The sequence below is a fragment of the Puma concolor genome, chromosome C1, assembly GCF_028749965.1.
Source record: "Puma concolor isolate L17-30 chromosome C1, mPumCon1.1.hap2, whole genome shotgun sequence".
Classification (NCBI taxonomy): domain Eukaryota; kingdom Metazoa; phylum Chordata; class Mammalia; order Carnivora; family Felidae; genus Puma; species Puma concolor.
Genome location: NC_141674.1, coordinates 214,453,284 through 214,473,325, shown reverse-complemented (window position 1 = coordinate 214,473,325; position 20,042 = coordinate 214,453,284). Strand labels below are relative to the sequence as shown.

Here is a 20,042-nt window from a genome sequence, read left to right as displayed (position 1 = left end):
TACTACTCCAAATGTTTTTTTTTTTATTTTGATTTTGTAACCTGTAACCTTGCTGAACTTACGTATTCTACTAGCTAGTAGTTCTACTAGCATTTTTGTAAATTCCTTCAGCTTTCCTAGGTTGTGTCATCCATACATAAAGACAGTTTTACTTCTTCCTTTCCATGCTTTTTATTTTTTTCTTACCTGACTTATAGGCTAAAAACTCTAAGCACAAAGTTAAACAGAAGTGGTACTTTTATTTAACAGAAACTAAACAGACATCCTGTCTTCTTTTTTTACTCCTTTCTTATTTTTGATCTTAGACATACATGATTCAGCCTTTCACCATTATATGTAGTGCTAGCTGGAGGGTTTTTGTGGATGCCCTTTGTAGACTGTGGAATTTCTATTCCTAATTCGCTGAGAGTTTTATCAGGATCAGAGGCTGGTTTTTTTGTTTTTCCCTCTTCTTTTTCTTTCTTTTCATGTACTGACATGAGTTTGTCAATACAATGAATTACACTGATTGATTTTTGAATGTTAAACCAGCCATGGGTTCTGGAAATAATACATCACCTGGTCATGATGCATTGTCCTACTATTAGATTCAATTTGCTAAAATTTAGTTTATAATTTATGCATCTATGTTCATAAGGGATATTAGTCTATAGTTTTCTTGTAATGTCTTTGGCTTTGGTATCAGGATAATCCTGGCCTCACAGAATGAGTTAAGAACTATTTCTTCTTAACTTTTCTAAAAAAGTTTGTGCAGAAATTGTGTCATTTCCTCTTTAAATGTTTGGTAGAGATCGTTAGTGAAACCATCTGTGCCTAGATTTTTCTTTGAGAGAAAACTGTTAACTAAATTTTGAATTATTTTAATGGATATACGGCTACTAAAGTTACGCACTTTTTTCTTGAGTGAGTTTCAGAACGCTGTATCTTTAAAAAAATTTGCCCATTTCATCTAGTTGTCAAATTTATTGGTATAACGATGCTCAACTCACAATATCCTTTTATTACCCTTTTAATATCTGTAGAATCTGTAGTGATGTCAACTCTTTTGTTCCACATACTGGTCATTTGTCTTTTCTCCTCATCAGTCCTAGCTAGAGTTTATAAATTTTATTCATCTCAAAGAACCAGTTTTGGTTCTGATTGTTTTGTTTTGGTTTTCCTGATTTTTATTTGACAGATTTCTGCTTTGATCTTTATTTCTTGATGTTTGCTTTTTTTTTTTTTCTAGTTTCTTAAGGTAAACACTAAGACTTTTCTTCTCTTCTAGTATTTGCACTTAGTGCTATAAAATTTCCCCAAGTAATGCTTTAGCAACATCACACTGATTCAGATGTTGTGTTATTTTTATTTCACTCAAATAATTTTCTAATTTCTCTGACCCATGCATTATTCAGAAGTATGATGTTTAGTTTCCAAATATTCTGGAATTTTTCCCAGGCTCTGTTATCGATGTCTAATTTAATTCTATTGTAGTCACAGAACATATGTTATATAAATTTATCTTTTTAAAGTATTGGACCTTCTTTTAAGGCCCAAAATATAGTCTACATTTACTAAAAATGTGTCATATGTCAAAAGGGTGTAGGAGTGTTCTGCTGTTGTTGGATACAGTGTTCTATAAATATCAATTAGGTCAAATTGGTTGACAGTATCATTCTCGTCTACTAGAAGATCCTTGCTGATTTTCTGCTTTGTTGTATCAATTACTGAGATTGGGGCACTAAAATCTCCAATTATAATTGTGGATTTGACAGTTTCATCTTGCAGTTTTATCAGTTTTTGCTTTGTTTTATTTTGCTTTAAGGCTCTGTTACCATGTGCATAAATATTTAGGATTGTTATGTCCCTTGGATTAGTTGAACTCTATTTTATCATGAAATGATTTTATCCCTGGTGATATTCATTGCTCTAAAATTTACTTGTGTCTGATATTAATAGAGGCACTCCAGCTTTCTTTTCACAAGTATTAGCATGGTATATCTTTTTCCATCTTTGTAATCTAAATGTGTCATTATCTTTAAAGTTCATTTCACATAGGCACATAAAGTTAGGGCTTTTTCATTCAATCTGACGATCTCTGCCTTTTAACTAGGTTATTCAGCCTATTTATATTTAATGTGATTATTGATATGGTACATCTGAGTCTATCAACTTCCTGTTTGTTTTCCATTTGTCCCATCTGTTCTTTAATCTTTTCCTCTTTTTCTGCCTTTTTTTGGCTTAATCAAATATTTTATTTTCTCCTTTGGAATCTAGTCTGTTGTATTGTTGTTGTTGTTGTTGTTTTTTAAGATTCTAGTACAAAGCTATACTTTGATCTGTGCTGCATTTTATCAGTTAGGATCATGCCCTTCCTTCAAGCCTTACCCTACCAACCCTAACAGCTAACCCTCTGGTGCCTGATTCAGTTACCTATAGAGTTTACTATCCTTCTACAATATTTGTAATTCACAGACTCAGTGCTAATAATCCCTTTAATTCTCTTCATATAAATCAATAACAATAAATGTCAAACACTTTAGAGTTGAGGACAGTATCTTACAACAGATCACTAGAACCCTGCCTAGAAGCTTAGAGTGATCCACTAATCATGTACTAGGTATAATTATTCATCCAATCATTAAAAATGTCCTCTGAGTATCCTGAACTAATTAATGAACACAAACCTATGTGGAAGATACTAGGCCCAACAGGGTAGATCTCCCAAGAAGGGTCATTTATCTCACTACTTCTGTGTGTGGTAGCTTTAAAGGGAATGTGATCCTTGGCCACCATCATAAAATCTAGAAGATACCTGGCTATTATACCCTCTTATTGGTCACAAACTCAAAATACGAATTGTTACATACTCTCAGTAATACCTGTTTTATCCTATTAAGTAGGAATTAAGAGTTCAGAAGAGTCATAAGGTGACAGTATTTCAAGTTAACTCTGCTTTGTATTCCATTTTCAATAAATCCAAATAGTTATTGAGCTGTCTTTGGAAGGTTTATATTCTAACAGGAGGAAGAAAAAGTAAACAAACATCATTAGTATATTAAAAATGTTAAGTGCTACAAAGGAAAATAGAATAAGATCAAGGGGAACAGGAAAGCCAGGAAGGAGAGCTGCATTTTAAACAGGGGGTTGGGTGAAAAGTGACATTTGAGCAAAGATTTGAAGGTGATAAGGGAGTAAAGCCAAGCAGAGAGCTGGGGGAAGAACATTCTAGGCAAAAGCAACAGCCAAATGCAAAGGCCTAAAGGCAAAAGCATGACTGAAGTATATCAGGAAAGGAAGTCGATGTGGGGGGAGCACTTGGAGAAAGGCCCATTGAAGCCCTGGGTCTGACTGTCCAGGGCAAGGGTCATTGTTTATTTTTTTGCTGAAGGGCAGATAGTAAATATTTTAAGCTTCGCAGGCCACATAAGGTCTCTGTTGCATATTCTTATTTGCTTTTTAAACCAACCCTTTAAAAATGTAAAGACCATTTTTTTTTTAATGTTTATTTTTGAGAAAGAGAGACAGAATATGAATGGAGGGGGGCAGAGAGAGAGGGAGACCACAAAATCTGAAGCAAGCTCCAGGTTCCCAGCTGTCGGCACAGAGCCCAATGCAAGGCTCGAACTCATGAACCGTGAGATTATGACCCGAGCTGAAGCTGGACACCCAACCAACTGAGCCACCCAGGCGTTCCAGTAAAAATCATTCTTAGCTCACGAGCCTTACAAAAACAGGCCTAAGCAAAGATTTGGTCTGTAGAACTTAGTTCAGGTCCTTGTAAGGACTCTCTTACTCTAAGGGAAATATTGTTTGACTCATGGTTTTTTTGTTGTTTTTTTTTTTTTAAGTTTGTTTTTATTTTTTAGAGAGAGAGAGAGAGAGAGAGAGAGAGAGAGAGAGACAGAGAGAGTGAGTGCAACCAGGGGAAAGGGAGCAGAGAAAGAATCTTAAACAGGCTCCATGCTCAGTGCAGAGCCCGATGCAAGGTTCAATCCCACAACCCTGGGATCATGACCTGAGCCAAAATCAAGAGTTGGACACTTGACCAACTGAGCCACCCAGGTGTCCCATTTGAGTCATGTTTTTCAACATTTTTATTTATTTTTGGGACACAGAGAGACAGAGCATGAACGGGGGAGGGGCAGAGAGAGAGGGAGACACAGAATCGGAAACAGGCTCCAGGCTCTGAGCCATCAGCCCAGAGCCCGACGCGGGGCTCGAACTCACGGACCGCGAGATCGTGACCTGGCTGAAGTCGGACGCTTAACCGACTGCGCCACCCAGGCGCCCCTGAGTCATGTTTTGAAGGAACCAATATGGCCGTAGGGAGGCAAGAGAGACCAGTTCAAAGGACACTATGGTATTTCAGAGCAGAGACAAGGGTAGACCACACCAGTGTGTGTAGCAAAATGGGAGACATGGTTAAAGTCTGGCTTTTAAATCCCCCCAACCAAAGTGAATGGATTTGCTCATGAATTGGATTTGGGAAGTATGAAAGGAGTCATGGATAACACAAGACTTTTGGCCTGAACAACAAGGACAGAAGGACCAAATTTCATTAACCATGCTTGGAAAGACTGTGAATGGATGTGTGAAGTGGGTGTTTTGCTTCCAAACAAAGTAGAATTTATATTCCTTCAATCCGGCTACAACTTTGTGGCTCATTTATTTATTCTTCTAAAGCTTCAGAATAATTATTTGTCAAGTTACAAAAAGATCCTGCTCTGATTTGAATGAAATCACTTTAAGCTTAAACATTAATTTGAAAAGAAACGACATCTTAACTATATTCCATCTGATACAGTGGACCAGGTATTCTTTGGTGCCTCTGAACAAGGTTTTATAGTTTTCTTCAAACAGGTTCTGCATCCTTCCTGATGAAAGTATTCTCAAACATCTTATTTGTTGTTGTTATTGTAAATGAAATACTTGCTTAAAAAAACTACAATTTCTAGATAGTTTTGATTGGTACTTAGGGAGGCTATGAATTTTCTATGGATTTAGCTGCCTTGTAAATAAACTCGTTTTTACGTTGATTTGCTTGCGTTTTGTACAGATATATGAGTATGTCAATAATGTAATTCTCCCTGTTTATTTGCAATAGCTGTATTTTTTATTTCCAAACCATTTCTTCCTTCCTTCCTTCCTTCCTTCCTTCCTTCCTTCCTTCCTTTCCTTCCTTCCTTCCCTCCTTTCTTTATGCACTGGCTGGATTTCCAGAACAAGGCTAAATAAGTCATAGCAAGCACTCTGGTTTTATGGGACTACCTTCAAGCTTTCAGTCTTAAGTATGAGGTCAAAGTTGTTTTTCACGGTTTTTAATTTAGTGGTTAGATTTTCACCTTTCCATTTATTTTCAGGTCTCTGTTCCCTTTTTTGCCATTTGCATCAGTTGCTACTACCTTTTGAATGTTGATAACAAGGTGAATTGGGAAATTGCAGGGTTCTCCTCCCTCTTCTTAATCTATTTCAGAAAAAGTAATTTCCACAAGTTGCCTTTCAGAGTTGTCCCTTTCCACTGAAATTTATTTTTCATAAATTCAACCATTTTCCTTTGCTTTGTTTATCCTAATAGCAGGAGGTCTATTCTTGCTAAGGTTTAAAGAAATAGCTCTCAGCCTTGGTGTTATGGATATTCGGGGCCAGGTAACTCCTTGTTGTGGGAGGCTGTCCCACGTTTAGCAGCATCTCTGGCCTTTCCTAACTAGATGCCAGTAGCAGCCTGTGCTCCAACACAGATTAAAACCAACAATGTCTTTAGACATTGCCAAATGTCCCACAGAAGGCAAACTGCCCCTGGTTGACAACCACTGGTTTAGTCAAGTAGATAATATGGATTCTAATGGAGACTAAGCATGCTTTCTATAACTGACAGGACTCACCTCCAGTGCCACCTCCTCATATAGCCCGTCTAAGTTAGGACACTCCCCCTACCTGCTGCCACCCTCCACACACCCACACACCTTCAGTCGACTACCACAGATGTCAAAGCATGGACTCCTGTGGACCCTTGAGACCCTTTCAAGAGGCCCAGGAGGTCAGAACTGTTTTCAATCAATAAAACACATTTGCCTTTTTCGGCTGAATTGCCATTTGCACTGACAGTGCTGACCCTCTAGCCTGAGTCAAGGCGGGGACAACAAACTGTACCGGCCATCATTGCCATCTTCATCACCATGTACTCAGTTTAAAATTTTGCTTTAGAATGTCATGGGAAAGCAGAAAAAATATTCATTTTATTAAATTTTGATATTTGAGTACACGTCTTTTTAACATTTGGTGTGATAAATACAGGGAGTATACGTAAAACACCTTCTGCCCCTTATTAAAGTAAATGGGTTATGGGGCGCCTGGGTGGCACAGTCGGTTGAGCGTCCGACTTCAGCCAGGTCACGATCTCACGGTCTGTGAGTTCGAGCCCCGCGTCGGGCTCTGGGCTGATGGCTCAGAGCCTGGAGCCTGTTTCCGATTCTGTGTCTCCCTCTCTCTCTGCCCCTCCCCCGTTCATGCTCTGTCTCTCTGTGTCCCAAAAATAAATAAAAAACGTTGGAAAAAAAAAATAAAGTAAATGGGTTGTCTTAAGGAAAAGTAATTGTATGACAGAGCTACAAGCTGAATAAGCCACTTTTTTAATGGAACATCATTTTAACGTGAAAGAAAAACTGACAAATCATTCAGGCTTAGATATTTAGCAGACATTTTCTCAAAAATGAATGAAGTGAGAGCTTGTCACTTTAAGGAAAACACCCTATAGTATCTGCTGCCCAATTTGAATTCTGAAATCTGAATACAACATGCATAAGTCTGACCACTTTCCAGTACTTCCAGACTTTTCTGATGGGATTAGTGGTAATACTTAAAAATGTGAATTTTTGAAATTGTATAATGTGTCAATATTTGGAAGATGTGTATACATCAGTGATCCAACACTTTCTAAATGATCAATGCATGTTACAAAATCATGCATGGATAAAAGATCTTTTCAGGGTGCCTGGGTGGCTCAGTCAAACATCTGACTTCGGCTTAGGTCATGATCCCACGGTTCCTGAGTTCGAGTCCCACAGTGGGTGAGCATGAGCCCTGCTTCCGGTGAGCTCAAACCCTGCTTAGGGTGAGCCCTGCTTCTGTCTCCCACTCCCCCCTCTCTCTTTCTCTCCTGGAATTCTCCCCCTCTCTCTCTGCCCCTTGCTCACTTGCGCCCTCTCTCAAAAAAAAAAAAAAAAATCTTTTCAAAATGCAGAGTATGAAAAGTTTATTTATATACTTTCAGATTCTATTACAATCAAGGAGCTATCAATTGGGTTTTTTTCCTTTTTTATTAAAGATTTTTGTTTATTTATTTTGAGAGAGACAGAGACAGCACGTGTGGGGGAGGGGAAGAGACAGAGGGAGAGAGAGAATCCTAAGCAGGCTCTGTGCTGCCAGTTCAGAGCCTGAGGTGGGGCTTGAACTCATGAAACCGTGAGATCATGATCTGAGACGAAACCAAGAATCATAAGCTTAACCAACTAGGCCACCCAGGTGCCCCAAGGAACTATCAATTGTTGAATTTTGGTGTGGCTATCAAAAAATATTCAGAATTATCTGGGGCGCCTGGGTGGCGCAGTCGGTTAAGCGTCCGACTTCAGCCAGGTCACGATCTCGCGGTCCATGAGTTCGAGCCCCGCGTCAGGCTCTGGGCTGATGGCTCAGAGCCTGGAGCCTGTTTCTGATTCTGTGTCTCCCTCTCTCTCTGCCCCTCCCCCGTTCATGCTCTGTCTCTCTCTATCCCAAAAATAAATAAACGTTGAAAAAAAATTAAAAAAAAAAATATTCAGAATTATCTGAAAGGCTATTAAAACACACCTCCTTTTTCCACCCATACATCTGTATAAGGCCAGACTTTATAACTTCAACCAAGGAACATATGACATCAGAGTGAATGCAAACACAAATATGAAAATCTAGCTATCATCTGTTACACCCGAATTTTTAAAAAAGTTTTATCATATCATAAACATTTATCTATTATCTTACAATGGGAATGCAAGAAACTGTCTAGAATTTCCATGAAAGATCTAAAGTTGAATTATAAAAAAATTTTACTAATTTTAGATTGCTTCTTTGGTTTTAAATATTTATCTGGGGGCGGGGGCAAGGGTTGAGAGAGACAGAGGGAGACAGAGGATCTGAAGCAGGCTCTGCACTGACAACACAGAGCCCGATGCAGCGCTCAAACTCATGAACCATGAGATCATGACTTGAGCCCAAGTCAGATGCTTAACTGACTGAACCACCCAGGCACTCCTACATTGCTTCCAATGACAGAAAGATAGATTAACTCAATAGCCTGTAACAAATCTTAATCCCATGGGTGTGAACTTCGTTTTTTTATAGGAACACAGGTAAACCACATCTTAAAAAGATGGTAGTAGTTAAGCAGTCTACTATTCAACCCAAGAGAGGAAACAACCTCCTAAAATAAACAATAGGGTGGAAGAGGTCATTCCAGTCAAATACTCATTCAAGAGACAGCAGGTATCCAGCCCATGGATAGGTAGACAGGTACTGTGGAGGGCACAGGTGGGCCAGAAATAACACTGGAGTCAAAGAGCTCATGTTCTAATAAGAGAGAAAAAATACAACACAAATAAAATCATGTTCAAAGATGGAGGCAGTGCTGGCATTTCCAAAGGAGGTGACCAAAAGGTAGAGATTTGTTTTAGGGGGCAAGCATGAGGAAGCAAAGGGAGTATTCTGGGAAGCCATCTAGGAAAAAGAGAGGTATGGAGTGGTTCTGAAAGATGAATGGGGGCTGGGGTGAAAATCCAAGGGGGTGGACAAGACAAAGGCATTAAAAATGGTATAGCTGATCATTTGCTTTAGTTGCTCTAGTGGACAGAGGCAAGCTGAGATTGCTAGAGCTCACAGAATAGTGGGGAGAAGGGTTGAAAATCGCCTAGAAAAGCAGAGACCAGGTCATGAAGGGTCTTGTGTGCTATGCGAGGAGTCTGCACTGAAGGTTTAAAGCAGGGGAGATATTTTAGAAAGAGCATTAAGGACACTACTGCTAAGGTCCATAAGAGAGGTCATGAGGATCTTCATCAAGTGGGAATGGCAGTCAGGATCAATTCCTAATCCCTTAGGAAGTAGGATTCATAGTATTTCACGAAGATGACATTTTAAAGGAGGAGGAGAAGGGGTGCCTGGGTGACTCAGTTGGTTTATCTGACTTCGGCTCAGGTCATGATCTCATGGTCTGCGAGTTCAAGTACATCGGACTCTGTGCTGACAGCTCAGAGCCTGGATCCTGCTTCAGATTCTGTGTCTCCCTCTCTCTCTGCCCATCCCCAGCTCGTGCTCTGTCTCTCTCTCTCTCTCAAAAATAAATAAACATAAAAAAAAAAAAAAAGGGAAGGAGACAGATCAGGATAAAAGCCAGGTTTTGGACTATGGTGACTGGACAGAGGGAGACACTTGTCATGGATACAAGGAACACAGAAAGGAAACTGGGAGAGATGCTGCTCCAAGAAGACCACAGGTGGAAACACTGATCAGATAAACCACTTCAACAATGAACCCTCCTCCCCACCAAATTAAATAAATTTGAGAACCTGAAATGAAAAACTGAGAGAAAAGTGAGAAAGCGATCTGTTGGATGGCAGTATGCAAGAAAGTATGTGGTGTTTAGGCAGCAGCAAATGCCATTTGAAGACTCTATTTTAAAACCCCAAATAAACCCAAATTGGGATTTACTGATCTTTTAAAATCACTTCATAATCTGTCTTACATTTGCTCCTAATCAAAAGATTGAAAATATAACATAAAACCAAATGCATACCTTTTCTGCTTTTTTGTCAGAAATGTCTTGCTTTTCCAGAACAGCCATGCTCTCCTTCAGGTTCTTCACAATGTCTGCTGGGGATTTGTGAGACTTCCCAAATGGGAACGGCATGGCGGCAGCGACAGATGCCTCGCTGCGCTCTGCCTGCTTCACCTGGGGGCACAGTACAAGGCACAAGTGAGAAGAAGTGGGGTCAACAGAAGACATACTTTCTAAACCCTAATCTGGGAAGAAACCCACTGTCTGAGAGAGTTATTTTACGACAAGACTTGCAAAGTGAGTAGGAACGAGGAAACCTACAAATATACACAGGAAATGATGATGCAGAGAGATCTTAGAATTACAGAATGTTTCGTACCTCTCGAAACACCTTTTTTATCACCTGCTCCCCTAACCACCCACTTGAGGAGGAACATGCTGGTGCTGGTGAGTAGGGCAACTCGTACTGCCAGGCCCCACGCTAAGCACTTTAATTCATCATCTTATGGGATCTTTTCAAACAATTCCCCGAGGGACATTATTACTCCCATTTACAGGTAAACTTTAATGAGGTCAAGAAACTGGCTCAAGGTACCAAGCAGTAAAACCAGCTCAGGTCTATCTCAATCCAAAGTGTCCTTAATTACCACACGGTACCTCTAATTAATAGGTATCTCTTACGGTTGAGGAAACTGAGGCAAAAAGCTAGGTAAGGAGCTTAGCCAAACAGCACTAGCAACAGGCTCACTATCTAGGTCTCTCCAGATATGCCCTGGCCTGTGTTCATGCTGTTTCCTCCTAAGCACCTTGGGGGCACCCACCACCTTCTCTTCAGTCAGTCAGGGTCTCTGAGTTGGAGAATCTTGGACAGAGCCTTGGGCAAATCTCCCAGCGGGTCCTCAAGTCCCTTATGTACTCTTTCTGCCTGGATAGGACTATCTCCTGTGAAGGAACTCACTGGATAAAACCCTTGGGGTAATGAACTTCTGGAAGTTCTTAATTTTTTATGGGCAGCAGAAAACAACATTCCAACCACATAAACCACAATATTATATCATGTAAAAGGAGGACATCCACTAGAAGTCACCACGAGAAAACAAAGTTAACAAGACAAACAATGGAAAGTAACTCGGGAACCGGTCAGAACTTACAATTTCTTTTACTAAATGGAAAGAAGCTATATTCACAGACATTAAACGACCTCATGGAGATACCAAAAGATAACTTTTTTTCCCACATGTGAACATAAAATATCTCCACTGCACAGCATCATTAATACTTCTTTTGAGCTTTGCCTAAGACTTTATTTGAATAAAGTATTTAAATGTTTTTTTCTCCAGGGTTTGAGATACAGTGACCTGTTTACAAATAAACATATAGGGGGAAACAGCATGCAAATGAAGGTCAATGTTAAGCCTACAATTAAATCATGAACATGTATGTTAATTCTTGACATGTTTTGATATGATCTGTCCTGACCAATCTTTACACCCAAATATCACCTATATAGCTCACTTCCTACCAGACTGTAAATCCTTCTTTGATCGCATTAAAACCACATCTCCATTAACAAAAGAGATACGTCCTCAAACACAGGTTTTCAAAAACCAAAGATGAATACATTCGTTTCTAAATATCTTTTCTATGATAAGAAGTTTGGATTTTATAGGTGAGTTATCCCAAGTGGCTGTTACATTATCTGATTACCTGGCTAGATGGTACATAAATCGTGGTCACTCTTTTCCATTATTTTCTTTTTAACCTTTTGTTGTTTGAGGGGGTAGGGAGTAATGCAGATGCTTTTCCATAAACACAGTGGACTCAGAATCACAGTAAATCCTCTGAAAATGCAATCTTTCCTATTTGTACTCTGCAAATAATAGCAACGATGCTACCAGTCAATGTTGGGTGGAGGGTGGGAAGAGTTTAATGGTATTTTGCAGGAAGTGTTATGGTGCTATGCAACAGAGATATTTTCAGCTTGGGCTCAGTGGTGGAAGAAGTGACTTTCCAGGGCAAAGGGGGTTTTAAAAGGTTCTACCATAAACCAAATACTCGTCAGAGCAGAAAGAGTACAGCTGGTGAAGATAACACATATAAAATGCTTCTGTGAGGGAAGGAGGAAGCATGATACAATCATTCCTTTTTTAATTAGTATACTATGCAGCCAAGATTTTGCAGAACATATACACTAGTAAGACTGTGCTTTGAGGAAATACAGTTAGCATTTCCTGTACTAAAAACAAGAAGTGGACACTCCTCAGCAAGATCCTTGAAGGATGTGAAACACACAGGCATATGTCTATGCCTGAGTTTTGGAACTGACAATCCCAAGAGTATGGACATAACCAGGCTGGAAGCAGCAATGGTTAAACAAGCATTAACATGGTTAAGAGACACCTTTCACCATAACAATCTACCTATCTTTCCTGTTTTCCTTCTTCCTCCTTTATCATCAGCAGTATTTCATTACAAATATCTGAGGGAGTTTTAGGGACCAGTAACAAGAGCCCACTGGCGAAGGCCCTTCGATAACTCTTCACCGCCCTTATAATAAAATACAAATTCCTACCATGGCCCTCCTAGGCTTTGCCCATCTCCAACTCATGGCCCAGCATCCTGACCTTTATCATAGAGGTCCAGCCACACTGAGGTCCTTTCTGTTCCCAGAAGATGCCAACTGCTACTAAGCCCGAGTGCCACATTTGCAAATATGGTAAGAATCTTAATTTTTAAATCTAGATGGTGGATATATGGATTTTCATTGTTACTCAGCTTTTGTGTATGTTCAAAGTATTTCTTAATACTGTTTTAAAACTGCCTAAACTATGTTTTGGACAAAACTGGAGATCATGAAAGAGATAGACAAAAATATATATTACAATTGAAAAATTCATTTAGCTTTCAAATACAAATTTCCTCTGTCCCTCAAAAAAAAAAATACATATATATATGTGTATGTATGTTTTGGGCTCATAATACACCTCAGCAGGATTCTTTGGACTGAGTCAAAATTATTATTGCGATTGGGAGAAAACCGACCACTGTTAGGATTCTAAAGAGGGCTGTGGAAACCCATACCTACAAACCTCAAAGTGGAGATAAGCTTGCTCCTGATGGTAAACAAACAGCGGTATATGCTTGAATCCCAAAGATAAAGAAGACTTGGAGGGGAAATTTAGCTTGAAATTTTGAGGGATTGGGGGAAGGGTGGGGTGGGAAATAATTAAACATACTAGTTTCATATTAAAATTAACATTTATGGAATTGCACACTAAAGCTGCACGAAAGGAATCTATGTGAACATGTAGCACTGCATACCCCTTAGCTTCTATGCACTGCTCTCCCTTAGTTTTTGTTTTCCTTTCTCTCTGAATGCCCTTTCTTTCTGCATTTAATTCAGTGACTCATCTCTACTCCAATGTTGATGTCCTTCAGGGTTCCACCCTCAGCTGTGTTCTTACTCTGTATTCTCTGATTGATCTCACCTACCCATGGTTTCAATAACCTGAAACCCATTTCCTGCTCCAACCAAATGGACTACATTTCCAACTACTATTCTCTATAAATGTCCTCCAGGCAACTCAAACCTCACCCCAAGTCCTGTTTCTAAGTTCCCCTTCACAGTGAATGAATCCATGGTTCACCCAGTCACAAAACCCAGTCATCATACCACTCTTTCCACTTGTTAACTCTTCCATATGTGATCAATTCACAGTTTCGGTCAATTCTACTTTCTAAATCTCTATCCTACAGACACCAAATGTAGATCTTCACTATTCTCCACATAGGGCAGTGGTTGTCAATGGGGCCAATATATCACTTTTAGGGGATGTTTTGGGAAATCTCATTCACACAATGATTGGGACCACAAATCACTCTCTCTCTCTCTCTCTCTCTCTCTCTCACACACACACACACACACACACACACATAACAACAACAACAAAAAAAACAAAACCAAAAACAATTTCTGTGCTGTTGTTCACATAAGCATAGCCTTCAGCTAGATTCTATATATTCTTGGGGGTGTGGGGTTCGGCTAGGGATCAGAATAATGAAAGTCTTTCTATCTACTTCTGCATCTATGTCAGCCACCGAGAGTCATACTTCTAGTTTTTAAGAAATGGTTACATTATTCATTAGCAAAATGCAAACACTGAAGCACTACACAAGGCAGACAGTGAAAATCACCTGCAAAGCCTACAGAGACAACAGGTATTAACAGTCTGTCGTACATTCTCCTTTTTATTACTTGCTCCATGTCTGTGGTCGTTCGTACTGGGAGTCTACTCTCTTCTTCAAACAGAGACCAGATGATACTAGAAACGGTCACTTAATTTCTTACAAAGAACAAAAACTGCACATCACTGTTCTGTTATGTGAATGCTCTGAAAAGTACAATGTTCCACCCCCAAGAAAGTGCTGGAGAACATACAGAACACCTACTGGGAAAATAAAAGTCTAACATAATTAGAGTTAGCATTGCTGGGCACTGCCCTTCTTAGGCAATCTGTTTTGGCTTGTGCGGACACCCTCCTAACTGTAGCTAACTCTATTCACCTGTGTATTGACAAATACCGAAAAGTAGTCAAATGGTCCATAAGCCACTGATTAGGACATCCATTCATTTAAATACCAACTATGCACTACGCCACAAGCTAAAGGCATCAAGGGCACCTGCTCTACAGAAGACAGAATTCTGGTGTGTATGGATGTGGGTGTATGTGTTTAGAGACAATAATGAGAAGCTGCTGAATGACAACACATTCCTAGACAGCTGAGTTAATGGGATTCTATACTAACATACTGTTAGATCTGACTCATAAACTTGGTGGTCAAATGCAAAAACTGAAAATTGACAAATAGTCCCACACACAACAAGACTTGCACACACGGCTGCTAAGGTAAATCAAGCAGTCGTGAGAAGTGTGGAATGTACTGCACACTTAACCCATTTTTAGACAGCTGGCTCTGAGACCTCACCTCCTGCTTCTACAGTTAGTGTTACTTACTTCAAATTAATACTCAATATCTAAAACATGCCAGACTATCCATATAGTAGTGTGGGGCAAGTATATAAAGCACAGTGGTTAATTACACAGCTTTATTTTTTTTTTTAATTTTTTAACATAATTTATTGTCAAATTGGCTAACATATAGTGTGTAAAGTGTGCTCTTGGTTTTGGGGTAGATTCCCGTGGTTCACTGCCTACCTACAATGCCCAGTGCTCATCCCAACAAGTGCCCTCCTCAATGCCCATCACTCATTTTCCCCTCTCCCCCACCCCTACATTCACCCTCGGTTTGTTCTCTGTATTCAAGAGTCTCTTACGGTTTGCCTCCCTCCCTCTCTGTTGTAACTTTTTTCCCCCTTCCCTTCCCCCATGGTCTTCTGTTAAGTTTCTCAAGATCCACATATGAATTGAGAACATACGATATCCGTCCTTCTCTGACTTATTTCACTCAGCATAGTACCTTCCAGTTCCATCCATGTTGCTGCAAATGGCATGATTTCGTTCTTTCTCACTGCCAAGTAGTATTCCCTTGTATATATAAACCACGTCTTCTTTATCCATTTATCAGCTGATGGATATTTAGGCTCTTTCCATACTTGGGCTATTGTTGAAAGTGCTGCTATAAACATTTGGGTACACGTGCCCCTATGAACCAGCACTCCTGTATCCCTTGGATAAATTCCTATTAGTGCTATTGCTGGGTCGTAGGGTAGTTGGTTCTAATTTTTTGAGGAACCTCCACACTGTTTTCTAAAGTGGCTGCACCAGCTTGCATAATTACACAGCTTTAAAGATAACCTGGGTTCAGATCCTGACTGCCTCATGCCTTAGCTTAGACTTTTGAGACCCTTTTCCACATCTCTAAAATGAGAAAATTAGCTTACCTTACAACTTAGCACAAGAATTACATTATATGTTTGAATATGCTTATTAGCACAGCATCTGCATATGGTAAAATTTGAATAAATAATAATAAAGGATAGTTATGCGGGGTTTTTTGTTTCTCCTAACATCTGATTTGTGGGGTGCCTGGGTGGCTTAGTTGGTTAAGTGTCTGACTTGAGCTCGGGTCATGATCTCGCAGTTCATGAGTTTGAGCCCTGCATCAGGCTCTGTGCTGACAGCTCAGAGCCTGGAGCCTGCTTCCGATTCTGGGTCTCCCTCCCCCCCCCCCCCCACAAATAAACAAACATTTTTTTAAAAATTTAAAAATAAATAAAATCTGATTTGTGACCATTTCTAGAATGAAAAATGGGTAAAAAAAAAAAAGGTATCTACACAGATTGGACAGCAATATAAAATGAGTGATCTTATTCGTCTTTTTAATTTTTTTTTTTTTTCAACGTTTATTTATTTTTGGGACAGAGAGAGACAGAGCATGAAGGGGGGAGGGGCAGAGACAGAGGGAGACACAGAATCGGAAGCAGGCTCCAGGCTCTGAGCCATCAGCCCAGAGCCTGACGCGGGGCTCGAACTCACGGACCGCGAGATCGTGACCTGGCTGAAGTCGAACACTTAACCGACTGCGCCACCCAGGCGCCCCTTATTCGTCTTTTTAAACCTGCATCTTCCAAGTTTTGATTCAGCTTTTGGATGAAAAGGCTACAGGCCCTTCTTAGCTGTAAATAAGATGCAATAACTTACCTCTATTAAAATAAACCATGAACAGCTTTAAGAAGCATTTGGACCTTTGGTTAATTACCAAAGCCACCAAATACATACATAGATCATCATTAACTATATCAAAACCAAAATTAAGTGTCCAAGAGATACAAGACTTTGGAGTGTGTTTTGCAATTAATATACCTTGCAGGGGCCAACAGTGTTCAAAACTGGGTACTATTCAGGAGTCAAACTGATACTCTTTTATAGCCTAGATGGTAAACCAGAGGGTTGTAGTTGTAATAGTACTGAAATTATTTGTATGATCTCTCATGCACGTCACAGTTTATAAAGCACTGTCCCTTCCCTGTTCAAAACTTCCCCCGATGACTTCCCATTTCACTCAGAATAAAATCCAAACTCCTGACCAAGGCATATAAGGTTCATTGTGATCCACGCCTTTCTATTCTTGTCTCTTACACCCCAGACATTAGCTACACTCCCTGGCTTGAATTCCTGGGCCAGGCCTATGTACATTCCCCACACTGTCTAAGGAGAGCTTTCAGCTCAAATCCCTGTGGCTCTCTCCCTCATTTTACCCACACTTCTACTCAAATGACACCATATGAATAGGGCCTTCCCAGACCACTGTTTCCAAAATAGCACCTCTCCCCTACTCTCATCTCCTTATCTTGCTTCATTGCTCTTCCAGTACTTATCACCATAAACTGACATATGTTTATCTGCTCCTGTTAAAATAAGTCCTATGAAAACAAGGACTTCACTGGTTTCATTCATTCATTGCTGTATACCCAGAAACTCTTGATTTCAGCTCAGGTCATGATCCTGGGGTTGTGGGATCGAGCCCCACATTGGGCTCTGCAGTGAGAATAGAGCCTGCTTAAGATTCTCTCTCTCTCCCCCCTCTGCCCTTTTGCCCTCACTTACGCTCTCTAAAATTAAAAAAAAAAAAAAAAAAAATAATACAAGATCATTTCTCATAGAGGAATCAGGTCTCCATGAAGGAGCAGGAAATACACAAGAGTAGCCTGGGACATGTTAGTTACTTCAGAAAGCAAAGATGAATGAATGGGTTCATACAAAAAAAGACACAGGAGCCAATCTGAGTAGGCTTCCACAGGCCAAAGATGATACAATTGGGGCATAAAAAGGGAAAATGACTACAATGAATTGGTACACAAATTGAACCTTTGCGTATATACTTAATAGTAATATAAGTATATATAATTAATAGAAGTAAAACATTAAAATCTATGAAAATTATGGTACTAAAAAAGAAAATTTAGTAGTCACCTTAGAGCCTGCGAGAGCAACACCACAATACCCTCAAAACTGGTAAATGAAGGGAACAGCGCATTTATCCTGTCTCTTCTATATAGCCTGTATTTGAAGGTAACCAAATAGGTGGCAAGGAAAAGTTCTTTATAGAAGATTCACATAAACGTACTAAATGTAGGAAGAAAAATTGAAAATTACCATTTTGTAATCCTTACGAAATAATGGATCTAGGCAACAAACATCAATGGCCATTAAAATCACAAGTGAAAGGGTGAGGGAGAACTTCATAATGGATACACTGGAGCTGACAACTTGGAAAACACTCATCTATTGCTAAAAATAGGACAACCAGACATCAATCTGTCTCATGACATAATGCAATAGGAAATACAAAGTTCCATCTATAAAAATTTGATTTCCTTTCCCCTACTAGAAACAAAAAATCTGAATCTAACCAAGTTTCTAGAGCCACCAGCCTAAAGGAACAAGTTAAACAACATCACTAGGAAGCAGTAAGTCAAGCCCAGAACAAGGGACAAGTCAAATAACTGGTTTTCTCCAACAGATTAAAGAGCATAAGGCAGGGTGAGGTGAGAAGCAGAGAATATTAAATAGTGAGACACTCACAAGACATCGTCAAATATATGGACCTTCTCTGGACCCTGATTCAAATAAACCAACTTTTAAAAATGATATATTGGCAATCAGAAAAATTATACACTGGACATAATTAAGGAATCACTGTTAATTCTGTCAGGTATCATACTGGACTATAGTAGACAGTCTAACCAACATGTCCCAGGCTCATCTTGTTTGTGTACAGCAGACAAGAGTAGATAGGAAAAAATATCCTCAGTTAGACACACATACCAAAGTTTGAGTGATTTGAGATTTCCTTTAAAATATTCCCTAAGAGTAAGGTGGTGGTGGTGTGTGTGTGCGGGGGGGGGGAGCAGATAGAGGAAACAAGGCTAGCGAAGTATTAATCACTGTTGAAACAGGAGATTCATTATACTACAGCCTATTTGTATATGCTTGAACATTTTCATAATTTTAAAAAGATGAGTAATAAGGAAAAGTTCCTATTCTGAAGAACTACCTGTCTCCTGTGCTTTGCTTTTCCCCTCTTATCTGCCAAAACATCCAAAATGTATGTGTTAACTGCAGACGACCACCTTAATCCATGTTTCTGACTTAAAAACAACACATTCTCCTTTACAGAGCCTCAGAGCTCTCTTACTGCACTGTTCCCATCTACACGTGTTCATTTTGTCCCCTGCAGTTCAATAAGTAAACTTTCCTGTTGAAGGCAGCTAGGAGGAGGAAGAACATTCACAGAGAGTAAGTACATGGGCAATGACTTCAAAAGCTGACATGCAGTGTCCTTCCTTCAAATAATCCTTGGGAAACTACAGCGATACCACCATGGGCAGCCCCTCCTTGGGAGCACAGTTACTTCTCTACTTGCCCAAAACCTGGCCCCTCCCCCTACCACAGATAAATGCCAGTCGCTCCAGGAAGATCCCACAGTGGAGGTCCCCACCTTTCTCACACTCTAAGCTTTTAAAATCCGGATGATGCTGTGCTGTTGTTATTTATATATGTATCACCCCCAAAGAGTCAGGAAGCCCTGTGGTAGCCAACTGAGTATTACCCATCATGTTACATGCTTTGTACAAGACTCCAGATAAATTTATTAACAGGGAACCGAAATAACACTTCTCAAAACAAAAACAAATAAGGCCACAGAAATGACTGATACATAAACAACCAGGAGTTAACTAAAAAGTTTTAATTTGAAACCCAGCCTGAAAGGGGTTAGGGGCCACCACCTAAATAGTTTGGGAGGTTAAGTGAGCAGGAAATCCTAGGAAAGTCCCTATAATTTACCTGTTGCTATGCACAAAGCTGGACCCCTACTTACTGAGCAACTCTAATTTACCATATAAACATGGCAAAATTCTGATTAGAGTGTGACGGATTAAGGTATAATTAACCAACGTGGAATACTGCTGGGCTCCCAAGATGGTGATACAACTGTAGAACTATCTTGTTTTGATTCGCACAACTTTTTTTGCATGGATTGCTTCTTTAACATTAAACTAGAATGAACTTAACAGCACTGATCACTTGTGCATTATACTGTGATGTATATTCTCTAATCCAATGTCTACAGACACTTTTTTTTTTCATGTTTATTTATTTTTGGGAGACAGAGACAGAGGGCCAGTAGGGGAGGGGCAGAGAGAGAGGGAGACACAAAATCAGAAGCAGCTCCAGGCTCTGAGCTAATCAGCACAGAGCCTGATATGGGGCTCGAACTCACGAACTGCAAGATT

The 20,042-nt window shown here is 39.8% G+C and overlaps 1 protein-coding gene across 2 annotated transcripts in view; it reads right to left on the bottom strand.

Annotated features, from left to right (window-relative positions):
* The window catches only part of CAB39 (calcium binding protein 39), an 89,194-nt gene that overhangs the window by 41,580 nt on the left and 27,572 nt on the right, over nt 1-20,042 (bottom strand). The window contains exon 2 of one of the 2 annotated variants that reach the window (XM_086719897.1): nt 9,803-9,958. In XM_086719897.1, the coding sequence (XP_086576023.1) occupies nt 9,803-9,916 (114 nt within the window). In that variant the 5' untranslated portion in view covers nt 9,917-9,958. Of the gene's footprint in view, nt 1-9,791; nt 9,959-20,042 lie in introns of those variants that run through there. The other variant, XM_086719896.1, reaches the window with a different exon arrangement.